At 39.9% G+C, this 21,608-nt stretch overlaps 2 protein-coding genes across 2 annotated transcripts in view; one reads left to right on the top strand and one right to left on the bottom strand.

Moving 5' to 3' along the window:
- The window catches only part of SRD5A1 (steroid 5 alpha-reductase 1), a 19,007-nt gene extending 15,991 nt beyond the window's left edge, over window positions 1-3,016 (bottom strand). Inside the window, exon 1 of the mRNA XM_034074324.1 lies at window positions 2,858-3,016. Within this exon, the coding sequence (XP_033930215.1) occupies window positions 2,858-2,895 (38 nt within the window). The 5' untranslated portion in view covers window positions 2,896-3,016. The remainder of the gene's footprint in view (window positions 1-2,857) is intronic.
- On the top strand, window positions 2,414-21,608 carry NSUN2 (NOP2/Sun RNA methyltransferase 2). The gene is made up of 19 exons (XM_034074318.1): window positions 2,414-2,566; window positions 2,650-2,807; window positions 2,920-3,024; window positions 3,128-3,233; window positions 3,859-3,930; window positions 6,480-6,564; window positions 7,371-7,563; window positions 7,962-8,036; window positions 9,156-9,286; window positions 12,727-12,800; window positions 14,442-14,572; window positions 15,151-15,247; window positions 16,360-16,532; window positions 17,059-17,151; window positions 17,527-17,662; window positions 18,829-18,909; window positions 19,132-19,270; window positions 20,308-20,347; window positions 21,035-21,608. The coding sequence occupies exons 1-19, from the start codon at window positions 2,486-2,488 to the stop codon at window positions 21,438-21,440; spliced, it is 2,376 nt and encodes a 791-aa protein (XP_033930209.1). The 5' UTR covers window positions 2,414-2,485; the 3' UTR covers window positions 21,441-21,608.

The raw sequence follows: 21,608 nt of genomic DNA, 5'->3' as shown, positions 1-21,608 counted from the left end.
CTTGCTTTGACACCTAAACGATTCTGTTGCCACATCAGAATTAGAAGATCAGTCCTCTCACTCCTTACAACAGAACTGTTGAACCGTGTATCCAAGGCAATTACTTTGAGCATAGGAGTAAAGGCAACTTATGTTTTAAACATGGCATATTTTTGTCCGCCTTTGTTCCCAAGTCCTCATTAGTATCATTAAGCTTTCTGAAATGAGCCAGGTCTCACAATCCCTACATCAAATCCACCAGCACTTCCAGGGGAAAAGTCAATCCCCTTGAAATTAATCTAACTGAGCCCTGTTTCCTCCTTACACTTAAAGGTACCTGAAAATATTAATTCTTTTGCCTTGATAATCTTGGTTTACCCTATGATACCTGATAAAGGCAGGTGACAAATCCACAGCTCCTATCTCATTTTGGAAAGGAATCTTGATTGCATGAGCAAACAAACAGGCTCCAAACAAGAAAAGCAGGTGAGGGTTTCTGTGCTTTGTCTCTCATGGCTAGCCAATTTCCCATCACCTATCAATTTAACTGCAATCTATAATGATACAGGAACAGGATTACTGAAGCCTGAGTGTTCTTTGTGCGTTTTCCAGATACCCCAGATTACTGCTTCAGAAGAAGCTTCGCAGAGGAAGAAAAACCATGACAGCTTTCAAGAAAGCCTAACAAAAACATTAATATGATTATTTAAAGACTGCCGGTTGCAACAAACAGATAACAGTCTACATTCACCTACAGAGCAGTCCCTCTGTTCAGAAACAGCAGTAAGTAACTGACAAAAAAAGAAACTGCAGTACAGCTCAGCTTTCTGTGCAAGCCTTGACTTTTAGTTTCCAGATTTTCCCAGACACAGAGAATGAGTTAACATCCCATGTCTACCCTAACCTCTTTATTCATAAGGCTGGAAAAGAGGGAGTAAAGACACAGTCCTGGGTTTGCAAAGCCAGTTAGCCACCAGGCAAACTGCACATTGCATCCCTCTCTACCACGAGGATATGGAATACTTTTGTTTAAAACCAACAGCCCATCATAATAAACACTGTACGTAGCTGATACCAACACCTATATCACACACTCAAAATTAGCCTGACAAATTTTTCTCTGCCACATTATCACTTGTGGAGTATTAGCAGTAGCTACCATGACTTCAAGTGAACAGCAAAATCCTGCCTAAGCTCTAGTCCGTCTGATTTCTCCCAAGTAGTTTACGGAATATCAGAATACTATTGACTGCATAGTAACACGGGGCACTCAGTCACAGCTCTGCTAGTGCTTTAACTAATCCGTGAATGTCCTGAGGTGGGAGAATCCCACAAGAATCGAGTCAAACTCCTGAAGCAAACACCACGTAATTGAAAAATCACTACCGTTTCCCCATAGCAAAGCTGTATCAGCATCCAGAGCTACTCTTTCTGTATTGGAACACTGTGCTGTTACAACACCAAATACTCTATTCTGAAAGGTGCCCCAGCACTCCACCGCACCCCACACAACAGGGCAAAGCTGCGAGCACGGCAGCGCCACAATTACTTGCTCAGCTCACGTAAAAACCTAGAGCATCTTAGCACACGCAGAAAAGACGTTAGCGATTGTTACAGGGAACAGTAAAAGTTAATTAACCAACGGCAGCACTTCAGTCCCTGTAGCCCGAGAGCAGCAGCCAGGTGTTTCTGCCGGGACTGACACTGAACTGCCGCAGAACGACACCCGCTCCCCGTCACCACCACCCTTTCTCCCTGCTTTCCAGGCGAGCCAGAAGGGAGCTCCCCCCCACCCCAGCCGAGCGCTCCATCGCAGACCCCGCCGCACCTCTGCACGTAGTGCACGATGAAGCAGCCCAGCAGGATGCGATTGGGCCAGGCGGCGGAGACCTCCCCACCGCAGGCGGCGAGCCCGATCGGGACAAGGAGTGAGGGCAGCTCCTGGAGCAACCATGCGGGGCGGGCGGGCAGCAGGCAGCCGAAGCGCCGCGAGGAGTAGCGCCCATAGGGCATGTGTATGAAGCGGAGCAGCACCGCGGAGCCGGCGCCCACCGCCACCAGCCCGTAGGAGAGGAGCTCTAGGAGCCGCTGCTCCTCCGGGCCCGACACCCGCCGCCACAACCCGCAAACGTCGCTGACACCCATCGCACCCCAAACACCTGAGGGGGTCCGGCGGCCTTCATTCATCAGCCGGCCGAGGGCACACCCACCGGCGCAGCGGACCAATCGGCGCCATGGGGGGGCGTGACCGGTACCGCTGCCTCCACCCTCCGGTCGGAGGCAGGTGCTTGTGGAATGGAACATCCGCCGCGGTGGCGGCGGCGGCACGGAAGGCAAGGAAGTCACGGAAGTGACCCGGAAGGGGCGCTTGGGGGGAAGGACCGCGCATGCGCGTGTCGATGCGAGCACGCGGCGCTGCCGCCGTGGGTGCCTCTGTTCGTGAGGGGCGGGAGCGGCCGCACCGACGGCGGGGCGTGTGGTGGGGCTCGTGCGGCGTCTGGCCGCCATGGGCCGCCGCGGGCGGGACCGCCGGCGGCAGCAGCAGCAGCGGCAGGAGCGAGGCGGGGACAGCGGCGGGGAGCAGGCGGTGAGAGCCGAGCCCAGCCGGGCGGGGAGCGGAGGGGAGCGGGGCGGTAGCGCCGCCGGGCTAACGGTGCCGGCGTGTTTCAGGGCTGGGCCGGCGGCTACCCCGAGATCGTGAAGGAGAATGAGCTGTTCGAGAGGTACTACCGGGAGCTGGGCATTGTGCCCGACGGAGAGTGGGGAGACTTCATGGCGGCGCTGAGGGAGCCGCTGCCCGCCACGCTGCGGATCACCGGCTACCGCAGGTAGGGGCTACGCAGGGGGACCCGGGCTCGGAGGTACCCGCCGGTTTTACCTGCTGCCCGGGGAAGGCGAGTCCCCGTCCTGCCTCATGCTGTGTGTCTCCCTCCTGTGCAGCCACGCCAGAGAGATTCTCCACTGCTTAAAGGAAAAGTACTTCAAGGAGCTGGAGGACCTGGAAGTGGATGGCCAGAAAGTCGAAATGCCGCAGTCGCTGAGCTGGTGAGCGAGGTGCAAGTCAAACAGGCATCCTGTGCAGTCCAAACATACAGCCTGACCAACTGGTTTCATTTGCCTTTGCCCTTCTTCTGCTTCTTTGCCCCAGGTATCCAGAAGAGTTAGCCTGGCACACCAACCTGAGCAGAAAAATCTTGCGCAAGTCACCGCTGCTAGAGAAGTTTCATCAGTTTCTGGTTAGCGAGACAGAATGTGTAAGTCCCAGATACATCTTGGTTTGTTTCTTTTCTCTTGCAAATCCCAAGCCGTGTTTTATTTAACTGTGTTATGAGACACTGAGACTGCACCTTTTCTCTCAGCAGCTGAGTAGCTCAGAAGAATCTCGATTTATGTTGGTGTTGATAGTGATTCATCCTGCGCCTGGCACATAACTGCAGTTACAAATGTTTCTCCTATGCTAATTGCATTTGGTTTTTGCTTGAGAATGTGAAAATGAACCCTTGTAAAATGAGTTGCTCTTAGAAAACAGGTGTTTAAATGCAGTAAAAAATGTATGTGTATACGTACCAACACTTACCTTTAGTAATGGATGTTTCTCATTTGAAGATAGTTTCTTGTCTCTTCTGAGCAGAAATTATATCTATAGATTTAACAGAGTGAATATGTAATTATCAGAGACTTCAGTTGGGTGAAAAATGTTGAATTTTTTTGTTGTTGTTACATGGTACCAAACTTCAATCCTGAATTTATAATAGTGTGGGTTAGATTGCATTATTTTATAGAGTTTTAGAAAAAAGCATTACAAAAGAAAGGTGCACTATTGTGTAATAAAAAGAAGGGAGTACTGATATTTGTTTTTGTCCTTTTCTTCCTTTCAAGGGGAATATCAGTCGACAGGAGGCTGTTAGTATGATCCCACCTCTACTGCTTAATGTTAACCCTCATCATAAGGTAACTCAAAAATATGTTTTTTTTCCTAGTAGATAATTTGTTTACACTACAAATTACAAGAGCGGTATCAAGGCTGATACAAAATTCTGTTATGCAAAAATCAGCTTGATGTCTGTTAAACCTCTCTGTGGTTGTGTTAATTTTTAATCTGTTTTTCACATTTTGGTTTTCCCTCACCATGAGCTTGCTGAACAACTTTGAAGCATGTTTAAGCTTGCTTCATAAAATCATAGAATAGTTAGGTTTGGAAAGGATCTTAAGATCATCTAGTTCTAACCCCCTGCCATGGGCAGGGACACCTCACACTAAACGATGTCATCCAAGGCTTCATCCAGCCTGGCCTTGAACACTGCCAGGGATGGAGAATTCACAACTTCCGTGGGCAACCCATTCTAGTGCCTCACCACCCTACTGTAAAGAACTTCCTTATATCCAATTTAAACTTCCCCTGTTGAAGTTTCAACCCATTACCCCTTGTCTTGTTACTACAGTCCCTAATGAAGAGTCCATCCCCAGCATCCCTGTAGGCCCCCTTCAGATACTGGAAGGCTGCTATGAGGTCTCCATGCAGCCTTCTCTTCTCCAGGCTGAACAGCCCCAACTTTCTCAGCCTGTCTTCATATGGGAGGTGCTTCAGTCCCCTGATCATCCTCGTGGCCCTCCTCTGGACTTGTTCCAACAGTTCCATGTCCTTTTTATGTTGAGGACACCAGAACTGCACACAATACTCCACAAGAGCAGAGTAGAGGGGCAGGATCACCTCCTTTGACCTGCTGGTCACGCTTCTTTTGATGCAGCCTATGATACAGTTGGCTTTTTGGGCTGTAAGCGCACACTGAAGCTGGCTCATGTTCATTTTCTCATTGACCAACACCCCCAAGTCCTCCTCAGGGCTGCTCTGAATCTCTTCTCTGCCCAACCTGGAGCTGTGCCTGGGATTGCTCCTACTCAGGTGTAGGACCTTGCACTTGTCATGGTTAAACTTCATGAGGTTGGCATCAGGCCACCTCACAAGCATGTCAAGGTCCCTCTGGATGGCATTCCTTCCCTCCAGCGTATCAACAGAACAACACAGCTTGGTGTCATCGGCAAACTTGCTGAGGGCGCAGTCAATCCCACTGGCCATGTCACCAACAAAGATGTTAAACAAGACCGGTCCCAACACTGATCCCTGAGGGACACCACTCGTTACCGATCTCCAGCTGGACATTGAGCCATTGACCACAGCTCTTTGCATGCGGCCATCCAGCCAGTTCTTTATCCACCTATCAAACTGATGTCTCTCCAATTTAGAGACAAGGATGTCATGTGGGACAGTGTCGAACACTTTGCACAAGTCCATGTAGATGATATCAACTGCTCTAGCCCTGTCCATCAGTTCCGTAGCCCCATCACAGAAGGCCACAAAATTGATCAGGCAGAATTTCACATTAGTGCAGTCATGCTGGCTGTCACCAAGCACCTTGTTGTTTTTCATGTGCCCTAGCATGCCTTCCAGGAGAAGGCATTCTTAATTATTTTGTGCATTATCTGCAAAAGTGAAACTGGCAGTGTTACAAGTGTTACTTTTAATGGCAGGTATGACAATGTCTTACCGAGTGTGTTTCATGATGTATTAAGCAGTGCTTATCAGATGTTCCCTGAAGCTCTCCATAAATGCTCTTTGCATCTCTCTGGGGTCTGTCCTCCAGGTTAGTCTTGTTCATGGCAGGAGCTTTTACAGGAACGGGAGCAGATCCATCCCTGTCTTTTATCCTGTTGTACAATTTCAGCTAACGTTTCTGGAGCTAAAGGTCCAGAAGATAGTCATGTGTTTATGTAACTGGGCAAGAAGGAAGACTCTAAGCTTCCTTACTTAAGAAAGCAGTGTTAGCTGTCAAATGTTTTGCTGTGGAAGTGACTGTATGAATGACTGAATTGCAAGCTGAGTTTGCGATGAACCAGGAGCGAGAAATAATGCTTGAAATCAGGTGCTGGTGTCTGTGCTGTTCTGTTCTGTGGCTGAGGACAGTTCAGATAATTTCCAAGTGCTTCTTCAAGGATATTAAAAACAAGCTGTTTATACTGCCCTGATTTTTTGGCATTAAAATGCAAATGTGTGGGGAGAGATAGCACTTATTTTTTATGAAATCTGTATAATTAACTGGGCTGATTAATTTACTGAGAGTTAATGAAAAATACTACTTGCTCTTTAGTGTAACTTTGCTTTTAATGTGTGTGTAAAGTTCCAGTTCAGCTGAAATTGTTTGTGAGCTGATAAAAAGACCATATTACCCTATCTGTATTCATATTTCTCTTTCAAATCTTTATTTTTCAGCTACTGTATTTGTTCCCTAGAAACTAAAGTCCTTTTTACATATAAGAAAGACCCTCAGAGATAAAGCATACAAAAACCAGAACTTTGTATTTTTGTAAATTGGTTGTCAGAACAATTATAATTCTGCAATTGTGCAAATATATTTAATTTTAACAAGAACACATAGGAAATTTCTCAGACTTAAAAACCATGGAAAGGTAGGACTTGTTATTTAATTTTCTACTCTTTGTAGATTCTAGATATGTGTGCTGCACCTGGATCTAAGACTGCCCAACTGATTGAAATGCTACATGCAGACATGAATGACCCTTTTCCTAGTAAGTCTGGAAAAACTACCAAAAACTTTTGTGACTTTGAATTTCTGCTTTTTCTTGTAAAAGATTGTTATAATTATCACAGATAAATAACTGTGCTTAACTACATTTTGAATCCCCAGTGTGTTGGAATAATACAAGATGGGAAGTACCCCCACATTTGCCTTGAAACTGTGGGATTTCTTGGCTGGAAGAGAGAGATAGATTACATATAGGTATAGGTAGATATCTTCACAGTTCAGACTAGATTAGATCTGATTAGCACTTACTTTTTTTATATATACCAGGTTTACCTAGGTGGTGGCCCATAAGCCCTTGTGTTTTAGTTGTATCCTGCAAACACTGGATTGAGGAGCTTTAGCCTTAGCATGGTCATTATATTGATCTCATATCTTTTTAAGCTTTAGAATCTTTACTTTCAGTTAGATGCTCACAGAAAATATTGCCCATGGAAATTGTGAAGTCAAGGGGAGTGGATTCTTTCTGAATTCTTCTGGAAATCTGACATACATTTATTGTCTTTGGTGGCAGTGGAGGTTCTTTCTGTTACAAAGGTTTTACTTTGAGAAGTTGCTTATTGTTGCTACGTGGAAGCTAGAACTGTCCAGACTGTATGTGACACATCAGTTAAACCCCAGCATACTTCGTGTTATTTTATGTTCAGTAAGGGGTCCTCTATTCATAAGTAGTCTTTTAAGTAAAAGTGTTTACTGAAAGGCTTAAAACAACTTTGAAGATAAAGCAGTAAACTATGTAAAATTACTTAGCTGTTGAGTAGTAAAGCATCTTCCCAATATTTCTGTTTCCAGAGGGTTTTGTAATTGCGAATGATGTCGACAACAAGCGCTGCTATTTGCTGGTTCATCAGGCTAAGAGGTTAAACAGTCCGTGCATCATGGTGGTAAATCATGATGCCTCCAGCATTCCTAATCTACAAATAGATGTTGATGGAAGAAAAGAGGTCCTCTTCTATGACAGGATTTTATGTGACGTCCCCTGCAGGTATCTTGCATGCAAACTTCAGTGTTCAGATTTTAGTGCACTAAGTGCAATGCTACAGTTTTTGTCTTACTGAGTTATGCTTTTGAGTTGTTGATTTGTTATGTAAGTTATGATTTATAGTAACTTCCAAAGCAGATGAATGCCTTAAACTGTCTTAGGTAAGAAGATACCAAATCAAGGTTAACATTTTTCATTCTAAGTGGTACTTAAGTTTGGACCAGTTTTGAACTTAGGCTCAGGGTTCTGAAATACAAAGATAGAATTGAAGCAAACAGTATGGCATAGGAGGACTAGTTAATGTGGGAGAGGGACTGTTAATACTTTACTGCTATAAATGACTTGGATATGAAGTAAGTTTCATCCACAAATAATACAAATCTGTTTGACCTCTGTTACAGTGGAGATGGAACTATGAGGAAAAACATTGATGTATGGAAGAAGTGGACAACACAAAACAGCTTACAGCTCCATGGGTAAAAATGCTTGTTACACATCTGCACTTTCATTTCTCTCTGCTCCTTTTCCCGTTAACATCTGCATGTGTTCATATGTTAGTATAAAACAAAGCAGAGACTGAGAAGAGTCACTTTTCTCTCAGATCAAGAGCCGATGTACCATTCAGAGAAAATGTAGTGTTTCAGATATGAGGAGTGGAGTCTGCGAATCTAAATTGCTTATATTATTAAGTGTATCTGACACACTAACATTCATTGAATTAAATTAGACAAGGTAGCTAATGAAAGAGGGAACAAATAATTTGGTTTGGATTATTAGTGTTTAGGCAGGTAAAATACTGTTGGAAAATACAGCAACTTGTAAGATTTAATAGAAACGTTTTAAAGTCTTAAGAATATTAGAGATGATATATACACGGTTTCAGTTACCTGAGACTGGTTTATGTTAAATGATGGTGAATGAGTACTTAGCCTAATGCAGGTACATGGTAAAAAGCAGTAATTTGAGCACAGATGGAAAAGCTTAGAACATTTTAACAAGCTTTGTAACAAGCTGGGAATGCTGTCCGTTACTGTGACTCAGCTGACCTGTGGTGTTACTGCTAGATAACTCATAATTGCAGGTTCTGTTTTAGTTGTCAGTATGCAAATAGGTTATAAGCTCATTATCTGGCTCAGTGATACTTTTCTCAGAAAGCCGGTGCTAGCTAAGCTGTGTTGTCCATAATATTTGTAATAGATAGCTTCTCATTTTAACTGTAGATTTCTGAGAAGGAGAGCCAGGTTTTGGGGGTGTTATTTTTCTAGTATGGAGTACTTTATAATAAACTTAATGGGACACTAGAAAGAGCAACATACAGAACATTACGTTAAAAGTTATCATGCAATAGTGTTAATGTTTGACCTAATTGGTGTTTTAGTAGATGTAATTGTGTGTCTGCAGTATAGTCTGCACTAAGCTGACTTAGTTTAAAGCTGACTACTTTGTGTATTAGTGACAGCTGTGGAGGTCGGTAAGTACTGATTTAGCCCATGGAGCATTATGTGCCTGTGGTATAGCTTCGAATGTAAGAAACTTGATGACAAATATTTCTGGTTCCTGAATGATACCTAGCTAGATCAAGAATGTTATGTTAGATTGCAGTTAAGAATTGCAACCCGTGGTGTTGAACAGCTGGCAGAAGGAGGGAGAATGGTGTATTCCACGTGTTCGTTGAACCCCATTGAAAATGAAGCTGTGATCGCATCTCTGCTGGAAAAGAGCCAAGGTGAGAATTCCCAAGGTGGGGAAATCTTTTCCTCAGCCCAAAAACCAGTATGTATATGAAACTACTAGTAATAAGCTTAGTGTAGGTAACGTGCTCCTAGTATGCAAAACTGCAGCAATTTTTTTTTGGTACCTGTAGGATTTTGCCAATGTTGATATGAGCAGTCATGTTAGATTGGCCTAAATCGGGTGCCAGTGTGATTGGCCTAAATCAGGTGAACAACTTGTGCTAATAATACTCAAAAGACTTCTACAGATCGGTGGAATTTGGTCTGTGTTATCTGGCTTCTGCTAACTTATTCCACTGTTTGGATTCCATGTGTGATATTCATATTTCCTTTGGAAAACATGGTGTGGGACACTAGTGCTGTATGTTATAGGAGTAAAAAGCCCAGAGTATACTTAAGCAGATAGAGGAATGTTATTGTGCACCAGCAGGTGGAAGTCACTGATACCTTTAGCATCCTTTGATCCACAGTTTGGCATACTTGGACTCTTAAAGTCTTTAAGCTTATGGGTTTTTTTTTACACTTTTGACTTATATATGAAGGCTTGCTTAAGTTGCTCTTAGGTCTTTATCATCTGAAGTAACAAGAGGTAGAAAAATTAAGATGAGCTGGGAAGCAGCACTGCATCAGTTTGTGATGGCAGGGTTTAGTAGCCCAGATTGCTGGTCTTGAGCTGATGGACACTTTTTTCTGAGTTATTAACCTGAAGTTTGGAGATATCTATCCGGATTTCACATTAAAAGTTCCACAGACTAAGTTGAGCCTTGTACAGAGCAGAAGCAGTTGTGTTGCTTCTGAAGCTGAGCCGGTTCTGGAAGTAGACTAGTCTGTTTTGTGTAGTGTTTTCTTTGTGCCAGTCACTATTCTGGCCACCAATGACACGTGAAATTTCATTATCTCAGAAACAGTAGTTTAGCTAAAATGCCTGGAGATAATCAGGAATTGACTATTCAATTTCCAGTCAAAGGACATTTTTATTTAGAGGTAGTTTCTTTGGTGGACGTGTGGGAGAGCAACTTATTCTACGACATAGACACGTTTCAAGTAAATTATGGTATGCTTGGCTTATTGAAGGCTGTAGTACACCAGAGTTCAGTTAAAAGGTGATTGGAAAGCAGTATGGACTAATTTGGGTAGGAGCACACATCAGTATGGATGTTAATGAGGCCAACAATTGCAGCATCTTGGGCAAATTCAGTACTTGAAAATAAGGATCTTGACTTGCTGTTATGGCATTTGGATCTTGTCTCTGCCCAGTGGAGGTATTCTGAAGCTTACTTGGAGGCTATGATGTGTCCCAGTAAGTGAATGTTATCCTTGGAGCTTGAATGTAGGTGTAGTGAAAGAAGGTTGAGGTAGCACAGTAGTCTGCAAGGGACATTGAACCTCAAGTATTTGCTCAGGTCAGTCTAGAAGATTTGTTGGTTCTTTGATGTTAACTTAGGCCTAGCACTGTGTTCCACTGTACTTGTAGAGCAGATCAGAGATTGCTTTCTCCTCAGAGCTGGAAGAAAAAGGCACTTTTGCACCATGTTTCTCTACTGAGAGTTGTAGTATTTCTGACAAACTATGTAGTGCCTGCTCAGTCTGATGTCGTCTTGGGGTATTAGTTGAAGTCATGCTGTAGGTAGGCAAGAATATTTAAAGGATGAATTCAAACATCAGGTTTAATCGGATTTGAAATATCTTTTTGGAATTCATCTATAAATTCATGTATCAGTCATTTATTTAAGACCTGCTTAAACTGTAACTGTAAGAGTAAATGGGTAAGTCATTTAGAACAGGTTGTTAAATTGTGTACAACATGACAAAAAGCCTACTTAGCTGTTAAATAACTATTCAGAATCACAAAAAAAAGAAATACTCAGGTTACTCTTTATAGAGAACACCTATTTAAGCAGTAAGTTTTTATCCCATTCTGTTTGGACTTCGGGCAGCTTAAAGTTCTTATTCAGTAGAGGAAGTTATACTCTGTTGATGTTATTTGTAGATTTATTTATTTTGTATGTTATTTGTAGCATTATGTATTCTAGGCACATCACCTTTTGTCATAGAATCATAGAATGGTTTTGGTTTGGAAGGGACCTTAGAGATCATCTAGTTCCAACCCCCTGCCATGGCAGGGACACCTTCCACTAGACCAAGTTGCTCAAAGCCCCATCCAAGCTGGCCTTGAGCACTGACAGGGACAAGGCAGCCACAACTTCTCCAGGCAACCTGTGCCAGTGTCTCACCACCCTCACAGTCAAGAACTTCTTCCCTTGCATTTAATCTAAAATTACCCTCTTTCAGCTTAAAGCCATTGCCCCTTGTCCTGTTCCTACACACCCTTGTAGAAAGTCCCTATCCAGCTTCCTTGTAGCACTCTTTCAGATACCGGAATGTGGGAATTCTTAAAGAGCCAAGGCCATGTAGTGAGCGATCCAGATACCCTGAGCCTTGTTACCATAGAGTAAGAAGATTCTTGGCAGGCATAAGCAAGGTCAATTGTCTTGTTAGGCCTCTGTAATTTTCCACTGAAAATGTGCAGAGAATGATCCCTGCCAAGGTTGTAGTTTCCCACTGTATTTTTAGGGTAAGGTATTTAATTGCAATTATAACAAGTTATAAACATTAGCTCTGTAAACGATAGTAACCTCTAGACTGACCAATTAGAGCTCAGTATCCAAGGCTGTTGCATAAGGGAGTAAGGGTATAAGAAGAGCACTGTATCTAATAAAGTTGGCAATCGTTTGATCATATTGATCGTCTCTGCATTGTCCGGGACTCCTGCGTCGACACTGGAAAGCTGCTATAATGTCTCCCTTGAGCCTTCCCCAGGCTACACAACCACAGCTCTCTCAACCTGTCTTCACAAGAGAGGTGCACCAGCCCTCTGATCATCTTCATGGTGCTCCTCTAGAATTTTTTAAGCAGGTCCATGAACCTTACTGTTACAGTTTGAAATTTTCCTTTCCATTTAAAAAATAATACATTCTTTTTCCTGTCACACTGGAGTAAATTAAGATTTGAAGTACGTAAAATGAGACTCTATCAAGCATTTTAAAAGGCTTAGTCATCCCAAAAGAGTACCTTTTGAGAAATACTGAGTAAGTGATGATAAAACTTCTATGACTGCATTGCCTGGAACACTGACGTTTAATGATGTGGGTTGTACAGTATTACTCTATGCAACTGCTACAAAAATACTTTACTGTTACATTTTGGTTAATTTATATGTTGCAAACTTACTGAGTTATTATGAACAGTTCTTGCCATCTGTCTTGTTAATTTACATGGCAGTGTTTGTGTAATATTTTGTTCCTTGAAAGCTTTAAAAAGCAATGGTCTTAAAATGGTCTTAAAACTTGACAGAAAACTATCTTTATAAAAGTTAAATTAGGAACACAGCTCTCAAATCTGTTTTAAAGAATGTGTATATTCTTGATTTCAGGTGCCTTAGAACTTGCTGATGTCTCTTCTGAGTTACCAGGTTTGAAGAGGATGCCAGGAATTACAAAATGGAAGGTACTGAGCCTGATACTTCTGTGAAGTTATTGGTCTGTGGTAGAGTGTTAAATTAGGGAGATATTGAAGTTTAACATTTCAAAACATTAGATTGAGCTGAAGTAACGGTAGTGATTTGCTGTTTAGAGTTTTAGACAATATAGCATTGTAGGGGAGAGGGCTAAAAACCTTTCTAATGGTAAGTTCTTATTTCCTCATCTGCTGTCATTTTTTTCCTCTATCTTTTTTTGCTGTCTCCTGTATTTTATAGAATTCCCTTTTCTAATGTGCACATGTGGCCTGCAGGTGGCAATATAATTTCAGCCACTTTTTTAAGTTAGCCCTCCTGCCTGTACAGCCTGTGTGTTAGATTTTACAGTTCTTTAGCTGGTCCATTTGAATCATTTGGGAGTAAAAGCCGTTAAACTCTTTCTGGAAGTCAGCAATAAAATCTGCAGTGTTGTGACTAATCCTAGAGTATTAGTGGAATTATATATTCTGTTCCACAACTTCTGTGGTTTCAGTTCTGGAAACAGACTAGCAGGGAGGAACAAAACCCCTCAAAGCTGCTTCAGCTTCGTGCTAAGAGTATAATCAAGAAGAGTAGAAGGTCTTCCTGGTAGTAGGAAAAGAAGCTCTGATGAACTTCTAATTATGAGGGTGTGCCTTTGTGACCCCACTGGTGGCGCTGTCTTCTCTCACCATTTCACTAGTCTTTTGTAGTGATAGTTTGCAGGTTTATGCCTTGTCCACAAGATGCATGGAATAAAGATTTGATTATGTTCCGCCATTGGAAATTCAGCCTAGAAACTAGCTGGTTTCTTTTTTCTGAAAGTTCTGAAAAATTAAATTTCATGCTAGTAACTGAAGGATGACTTTAAAATGCATAACTGGCTTATGATTTTAATTTTACTATATTTTTACTGCATAGAGGCACAACATATATATACATATATATATATATATATATATAAGGATCCCTAAGGGTATATCTTATTCCCTATAATATTATATAATTAGTCTTAGAGTGCAATTATAGATATGTTCTGGATCCTAGTTGAAAATACAGGCACTACAAAATTCATGGTTCTTCAGTAACTTCATTTGAAAACATCTTTATCAAGACCTATATATGCTGTGGCAGGAGCTCCATGCTTACCAAGCTGTTGTGTTGTATTCTTGGATCTTTCTTGTGTAATGAAATTGGGATTCCTTGTTTCTAAACCCTTGTTTGGCAGAAGTATCCTCTTTGTATATTGCACAGAAGCTGCCTATAGCAGAATGTTTCACAGCCAGTCTTATGGCAAAAAAAGTAGTGTATCTTAAATTTGATGTCTTACTAATCTTCTTATATATTCTACCACTGCTCTTCCTTTGGATTTTGGCAGTCTGTATGTTGTAGCAAGTTACCAGGGATCACTGGATTTTATTCTGCACAAGTCTGTACTTGACTACACACATTGTGAAGCAGACAAGAAGCTAAGAGGTGCAGCTGGCAAGAATCTCATGCACACATACAGTGCACAAAGAACAATATACTTTAAAGAACTTAATTTACTATACCAGAAAATAGCTTCCCTTTTTAGCATCTGAACCTTGGTTTGAAAACTTGTAAAATGGTGATGCATATTCTTCACAGTATTTATATTTACTCCTTTGAAGGTGATGCTGAAAGATGGACAGTGGCTTGAAGAGTGGAAAGATGTGCCTTCAAATAGACAAACACAAATACGTCCCACTATGTTTCCTGTAAAAGATGAAGAGAAGCTGAAGGCAATGAATCTAGAGCGTTGGTAAGTTTTCCCAGAATAGATTTTATTAGGTTTTGATGTTTATTTTGTGTGGTGGTGGGCAAATTATAATTAGGTCAGATTAGGAATGTGCTTGTATAGGTCTCAGGATATTTTAATTGTTCTATGTGTAATGACAATGCACAGTATTTAAATTCCAGTGAACTGAGAGTAATTGTTGGAAATTGCTTACAAGGAATAAGTACTCGCACAAGCAGGCCAAATTCTTTGCATCCAGTAGGAGATACATAGCCTAAATTGCTGGAAAAGTGTAAAAACTTTAACATTTTAAAAGTGTGACTTGTTATTAATTACTTTCCGTAACTGTTCTAAAAGTAAATTATGGAAATGAGACATTCGAACTCGGATGCGAATAGTGAAGTGAATGCATTGCACTGGTGTAAGTTGTTTTACCAGGATGCTCTATTTTAGATCATGTTTCTAGCTTGATAAATTAAATCTGCACAATCCTACTGGGAATATTTAGTTTACTCTGAATGTAAATATAAATATGATGCTTCTAGTACTTGAAAGCCTGAATGCTGACGATGAATGCATTGCAACATTTTTGTCCCCTCTAGTCTTAGGATATTGCCACATCATCAGAACACAGGAGGTTTCTTCGTGGCTGTGTTAATAAAAAAATCACCAATGCCATGGAATAAACGCCAGCCTAAGGTAACTTCTTTTAAAGGAGATAAAATGTTAACTTTTAATAACATTTCTGGATTATTTTTTAAAAGGTTATATGATAGAGAATGTACTATAACTGTTTTGTATTTGTCTTTCAGTCATAGTTCAGATTGTCAATTAAAAATAAATTCCTAAATTCCTTAAGAACTAAAAAAAAATCTGAAAAAAGGGGGTGGCAGGTTGGGATTTTGAAATCATAGTAAAATAGCAGGGTAAAACTTGAAGCTAAAGCTAAGGTTTTGAAAGAACTACAGAAGCAGGTCAGATTGGGCCGCTAGAGCTGTCACTTCCTTCAGCTGTGTGTGGCCCTTCTGCTGAAGGCTTTTTTCTGCTGTGTTGTAAGCAAATTCTGATTTTAGTTTATCTTACTCTGGGCTGGTTGCTCAGAAGTGATTCACCAACAGATTAGTCTAGCAGCTCAGCAACCAGGGAATGGATATAAACCCTTTATGAGTAGCAGCAGTTTCAGCCACCTGACTTTAATCCATTTGTTGTCAATTGTCTTTAAAATCCTGTCAACAGGATTTTAAGTCAACATGATTTATTTGATCTCTTATGTTGCTGATATCTTTGAGAGAAACTTCTTGTGTGTACCCTTTTTAGCTGCTTCTGTTTATTTGATTTGCATCATTAGAACACCGTATGAATCAAGTGTTTGTGGCAGTAAGGAAGAAGCATTTATTCAGAAGCAAGCATCATCCAAACAGTTTATGCTGTTCTAAGTTTAATGTTGTAGCACTCTTACAAAAAGTGTGCAGCAGCAAGCTGTGTGAGTCATTTTGGGTGCTAGGAGGAAAGCAGGAGATCCTGACTTAAAATAGTCTTCTATTTGAGTGCTTGAACACGATTTTGTAAATGGTACAAGAATAGCTTTCCTGAAGAGTTAGTAAGAAATTGTCCAAATCAGTACTAGAGGTAAATGCAACTTGTAATGGTATCTTCACTTAGTAATCAGATTAACTCCCTAAATGGATCTGTTTAAGCCCTTACATACAAATTGATAAGCATTAGTTATGTGCAGAGAGAGAATATAGGTATCTCTTATTACAACTTAGACACTATTTTTGCTTTGTTGAAAATACTGTAATTTGAAATAGGTTCATCAGAAATTACCACAAAGAACAGGAGATGCTGAAGTGACAGCAGCCAATTCAGATGATGGTTCTGAACGCATTACTGAAGAACCAACACTTGATGAAAATGAGTCTAAGAAAAAGCAAGAATTGCAGAATTCAGACACTGAACAAAGCAAAAAGGAAGGAGTATGTGGGTAAGAGGCCATGTCTCAGTATTTGTCCTGTGACAGATTCGTAATTGCTGAGCATTCTATAGTTCTTTTGTTACTGGACTCACTTAGAAGTCGATCAAGAAGAATAAATGAATTTGATTACTTGTCCTCTACTTCCACATTTTCTGTTTTGTATTTCAGCAAGTTAGGAAAATAACTACTTTTCTTGCTAGCATTTGCAAAGTCTGTTAGTCATTTCTTCTCTGTTAAGGAAAAAACTTTCAGAAGTTAACCTTTGGAAGATCTTTACTGTCTTCACAATTACTCCTTCAGAAATTTCTGTTTACTGTTTCTATGGTTTCTGTTTTCAGGCATTGCTTTCACTTCTTAAAATGAGAAGGTTAAATTGTGGGTAGTGTTTTCATAATGAAGCACAGGAAAACGTCAATATTCTGTTTGGTGTATTATCATTACCATAAGATAAATGTTGACTATAGGAACTGAGTATACTGAGTTTAAACCAGATACTTTTATTAAAACTGAAACTGCAATGGTATTTTCTTTTCAGACCACCGCCATCTAAAAAAATGAAGTTGTTTGGTTTTAAGGAAGACCCTTTTGTATTTCTCCCTGAAGATGATCCATTGTTCCTTCCTATACAGTAAGAAAAACATGTTTCTGTTTTGGCCGTAAGATTTCTAGTAGTTTAAAAATATCAGTAGTTCACTTCATCACAAAAGATGGGTCCAGCTGGTCATACATAAAACTTTTCCCTGACTTTGCACCAGATGCCCCTCTCTTCAACACTTAAAACTTTTATATGAAAATAGCCAACTCTAGTTTGCACTGGAAATTTTCAAGTGTATCTTCATGTCTATGACAGCTTGTCTTTTCTGATGTCATGCATCTTAGAAAGTCTTGTTCTGGAGCCAGTGTTAAGTGTTTGCAGAGATAGCTAGAGGAAATGGGCTGACCCATGCATTTTAAGTATGTAATTTCATTGCTTAGTTAATCAAAACAAGTATTATGGCCACAGGAAGTTTTATGCATTGGACTCGTCATTTCCCAAGATGAATTTACTAACCCGAACTCAAGAAGGAAAGAAGAGACAGCTGTACATGGTTTCTAAGGAGCTAAGGAATGTGCTTCTGAACAACAGTGAGAAGATGAAGGTATGGTTCATCTCTTCAGGTTTTCACAGTAGGAATTATAAACATCAGTGAATGTCGCCTTGAACTTTATTGCTGAGCTTGTTGTTTATATTGGTATGTTTGGCAGATGCAAGGGAACTTAAGAATAGAGGCAGGGAATCTATAACTGCTGTGTGTGTACTAGCATTTTTGCATGGTCTTCAGTTACTTTCATGAGTTTGCATTAAGGCTGTTGTATTTATGAGCCTCCTAATTATAAAAATATTAGGAGCTTTGAAAATCTACCAAAAATAGTGGTTAACTTCAGCTCAGTTATTAGCTGGCTGTGTTACATGGGAACATTGTTTAAATAATTTCAACTACTGAACATTTTGGAAAGTTACAAAGCTGAATGGAAATGGGATAAGAAGTATTTTTTGTGAATTACAGGGGAAAATTAAATATTTATATATGACTCCCCATAGAAAATGCCTTGCAGATGCTAAAGATTTGTCTTACAACTTGTTGAATAATTTAAGTTAGAATGGGGTTATCTAGTCCAGCTTCTTTCCTGCCCCAAGCAGAGCTAACTTCAAAGCTAGGTAAGAGAGGTCAGGGCCTTGTCCAATCAAATCTTGAAGATGTCCAAAGATACTCATTACATCTTTGTAGCAGATCTTTGAGATGGATAAATAATTACACTTTTATTTAACATGTAGGAAGTGGCTACATAATGCACCAGGTCCTTAACATTTTGTCAGTTATGTTAGGTAGTGAGACTCTGGGTACTGCAAAGGATGTCATGTCCTAATATTAAGCACTTGTGCATTTTAAGAATCCTGTCCTTGATTGACCTTCCCAGAATCGCCCAGAGAATTCTTTCTCAAAGTAAAATTAACATTAGATCTTAATAGTTCATTGCCCTCATTTTAAGACTGCCACTTCTTCACAGTGTTCAGGTTTAAACACAAAGAGGAGTAAAAAACGTTTTATGTTGAGAGAGAATTGTGTTTTGATAGTGGGAATTCCTTTTTTCCCTTGAATTAATTTTCACATGAGTTTAAATTAGTGTCCAGTGCACATGAACATTACAGCAGAATTATTCCTTATTCTTCCTTTTAGTGAAACAGTTGAGAAAAAGCAAAGTTCAGAGTGGTAATTTAGAATTTATACTCCTTAATGATAATCTTTGGCTTTGCCATTTGCAGGTTATTAACACAGGGATAAAAGTCTGGTCTCGCAACAGTGATGGGGAGCAGTTTGGATGTGCGTTCAGATTAGCACAAGAGGTAATTTCAGAATGTATTTTCAATGGGGATACTTTCATTTCTCCTAAAGCCTGTAGCACAGCTGGCATTAACTTTGTCAGATTAATGATAATTAGCTTTTTCAGTATGGTTTAAAATGTGAAGATTGTTTTCTGACATTAGCTAAATAAAATACTGGTTTAACAATTTTCTTCAGAAAGTAGAGATTGCATTTTGAAATAATTCTATTTATTTATTAAACAGGGAATTTATACTCTGTACCCATTCATTCATGCGAGGGTTATAAATGTCTGCATAGAAGATGTTAAAATTCTGCTAACCCAGGAAAATCCATTCTTAAGTAAATTTAGCAGTGAAACACAGAAGAAAGTCAAAGACATGGGTAAGCCTTCTAATTTGTGCTATGCCAAAAGGGTTGTATATACATATTCTATATATTTATATATATTACATGTATACACACATATTATATATATTTCATTTATAATATAGTATAATATAATATATATATTATATATATAGAAAGGCTATGAGAATCCTGCCACATAAACTGCTAAAAATTTTGACTAGATTTATCTTAAATATACTTGGTAATTAAGTAAATAAGCATTATGGAAACCCAGTGTGCTACTACAAACTGTAGTCCTTTCTGAGCTCAGCCTTTAAGGTTTATGAACTCCAGAGTACAGAAGAGTTGCCAAACTTGTGACTTTTGTGGCACAGTGGTGTGAGGCAGCATTTAAAATACCTGATGACGAAAGGTTTTATATATGCTACTGATATTTATGTGTTAGTGCTCCAGCTGAAACTTTGTTATCTGCAATTGTTTATCATGATTTTCTGTATCAAATTTAGTTATTCAAGTTTTATTTTCTTAAATATGAGGATCAATGTCTAGTCATAATAAGTTTTTATTTCCTTTGTGCTTGGTGCTTGAAGAAATGAAGGCTGGTTTTCTGTCTTTTTGTTATGTTGTTTTATTTCCAAGTCATTGCTGGTCCTTGTACTTCAGTGTTTGATGAGACGAAATGGGAGGAACAATTGTTCTAAAGTTTGGGCTGGCATACTCTTAATGTTCATTTTACTTAAGTGAAAGTTCCTTCCTAGGTTCACTGAGTAAAGTAATCCACTACATGTTTTTCTAGCTGAATTTCTTTGTTTGTGTGGGAGCAGGGTTAGCAGTTGCTTTTGTAATTATAGAAACACTTTGGTCTGGAGAAAAAGACAAAACAAAAAGAATAAAACTGATACTGTCTATAGCTCACTGTACTGACATAGATAACTGCTAATAGCTCGTGCTGTGTGACCGTCTAAAAAATTGTTTTCTTGAACGCTTTCAAATTGCAGTAGTTTTAGCATTGTACCAAGTAACTCATCTGTCCTGCTTTTGTTCCCTCACCCTCTTCCCTTTCCTTGTAGCAATGGGAAGTATAGTTCTGAAGTATGACCCAGACCCTGCGTAAGTAGATGTGTTGCTTTCCATTTATGCAGGTTTATAACTTAGACAAGAAATTTTCACTCAGCCAAAACAGAAGTGGAGGCATAGAGGGGCTGTGAGGCCCACAACAGCACCAGACAGGATACAAAGAATGTAACAGGGAAAAGAAGCTATCTTGCCTGCGTATTCTTAAAACAGCTGTAGGGTTTAGCTTTATAAAGGAGAGCGTGTAGTTCTGCCAGAGGTTCACAATATCACTGCATGTGATTTGTGTGTGTTTGGTTGTTTGTTACCCTGTGAAGTCCAGTATTTGGAATAGAAAAAGCTAAACTTTTTTTGTTGTTCTTTTTTCTTGTGAAAGTAGTATTAGAAGCTCTTCAGAACTTTTAAAATGTAAACTTTCATCTTGCTGTTGCCTATATTAGTTTGAAAGTAGAGCCAGAGAATTGTTTTGCCTGTTGCAGAAATTTAATAACATTGAGCTTATTTGTTTTGCTTGCTTGCTTGTAAACAGCAAGCCATCTGTTTAGATATTAAGTTTAGATAAGTTAAGACAAATTTACTTGTCTCATGTAAATAGTTATAAAATGCATTCAGTGTTAAAGATTGTGCACTTACTTATGTACATGCACACAGGGTATGGCTGTAAAGTTAAGTTTTGAAGATTGACATTCTCACAGTTGACTGAATATAACTGCTTGTTTGTAGAAAACCTGATGATCTTCAGTGCCCTATACTGCTGTGTGGCTGGCAAGGGAAGACATCACTCCGTGCCTTTGTGCCCAGGAATGAGAGACTTCATTACCTGAGGATGATGGGAGTTGAAGTGTTTAAAGCAAAGAGGAAAGATGAGGAATCAGAAAGTAAAACAGACGAAGAAGTTCAACATAGGCTGGCACAAACAGAGGAAGGAATGGATGTGGAAGACAAAGAACATGATCTAGTTGCAAAAATGGAAGCAGAAATAGGTGAAGAATCTTCCCACAGTCCTGTGGAAAACAGTGCTATGGAAGTAGAAAATAAGATAGAGGATTTAGATCAATCTGGTAAAAATGCCAATAGTCATGTAATCCAGGAAAGCAAAGACACAGATAGGAGTAATGTGAAAGATTAGGTTTCTTTCTCTGTTACTTGGCAGCTTCCATGAGGCTGACATCCAGACTTGTGCTTTTAGCATGGAAGTGTATTGTAAAATTTCATTTGGAATGGGATGTTCCTCTTTTAAAGTTCCACCTATTTTATTTTTTAAGCAAAAACTATATATAAAGATATTTCTTTTCAA

Source organism: Melopsittacus undulatus, chromosome 1 (assembly GCF_012275295.1).
Source record: "Melopsittacus undulatus isolate bMelUnd1 chromosome 1, bMelUnd1.mat.Z, whole genome shotgun sequence".
Taxonomy (NCBI): domain Eukaryota; kingdom Metazoa; phylum Chordata; class Aves; order Psittaciformes; family Psittaculidae; genus Melopsittacus; species Melopsittacus undulatus.
The sequence above is the reverse complement of the archived record's forward strand: the minus strand, read 5'-3'. Positions and strand labels throughout refer to the sequence as shown.

What these genes read in the sequence shown, in the direction of transcription:
- NSUN2 (XM_034074318.1), top strand. Translation starts at nt 2,486, where the DNA reads ATGGGCCGCCGCGGGCGGGACCGCCGGCGGCAGCAGCAGCAGCGGCAG. An exon ending in TCTGCTGGAAAAGAGCCAAG is followed by an intron (nt 9,287 to 12,726) that starts GTGAGAATTCCC and finishes TCTTGATTTCAG; the next exon opens with GTGCCTTAGAACTTGCTGAT. An exon ending in GGAATAAACGCCAGCCTAAG is followed by an intron (nt 15,248 to 16,359) that starts GTAACTTCTTTT and finishes AATTTGAAATAG; the next exon opens with GTTCATCAGAAATTACCACA.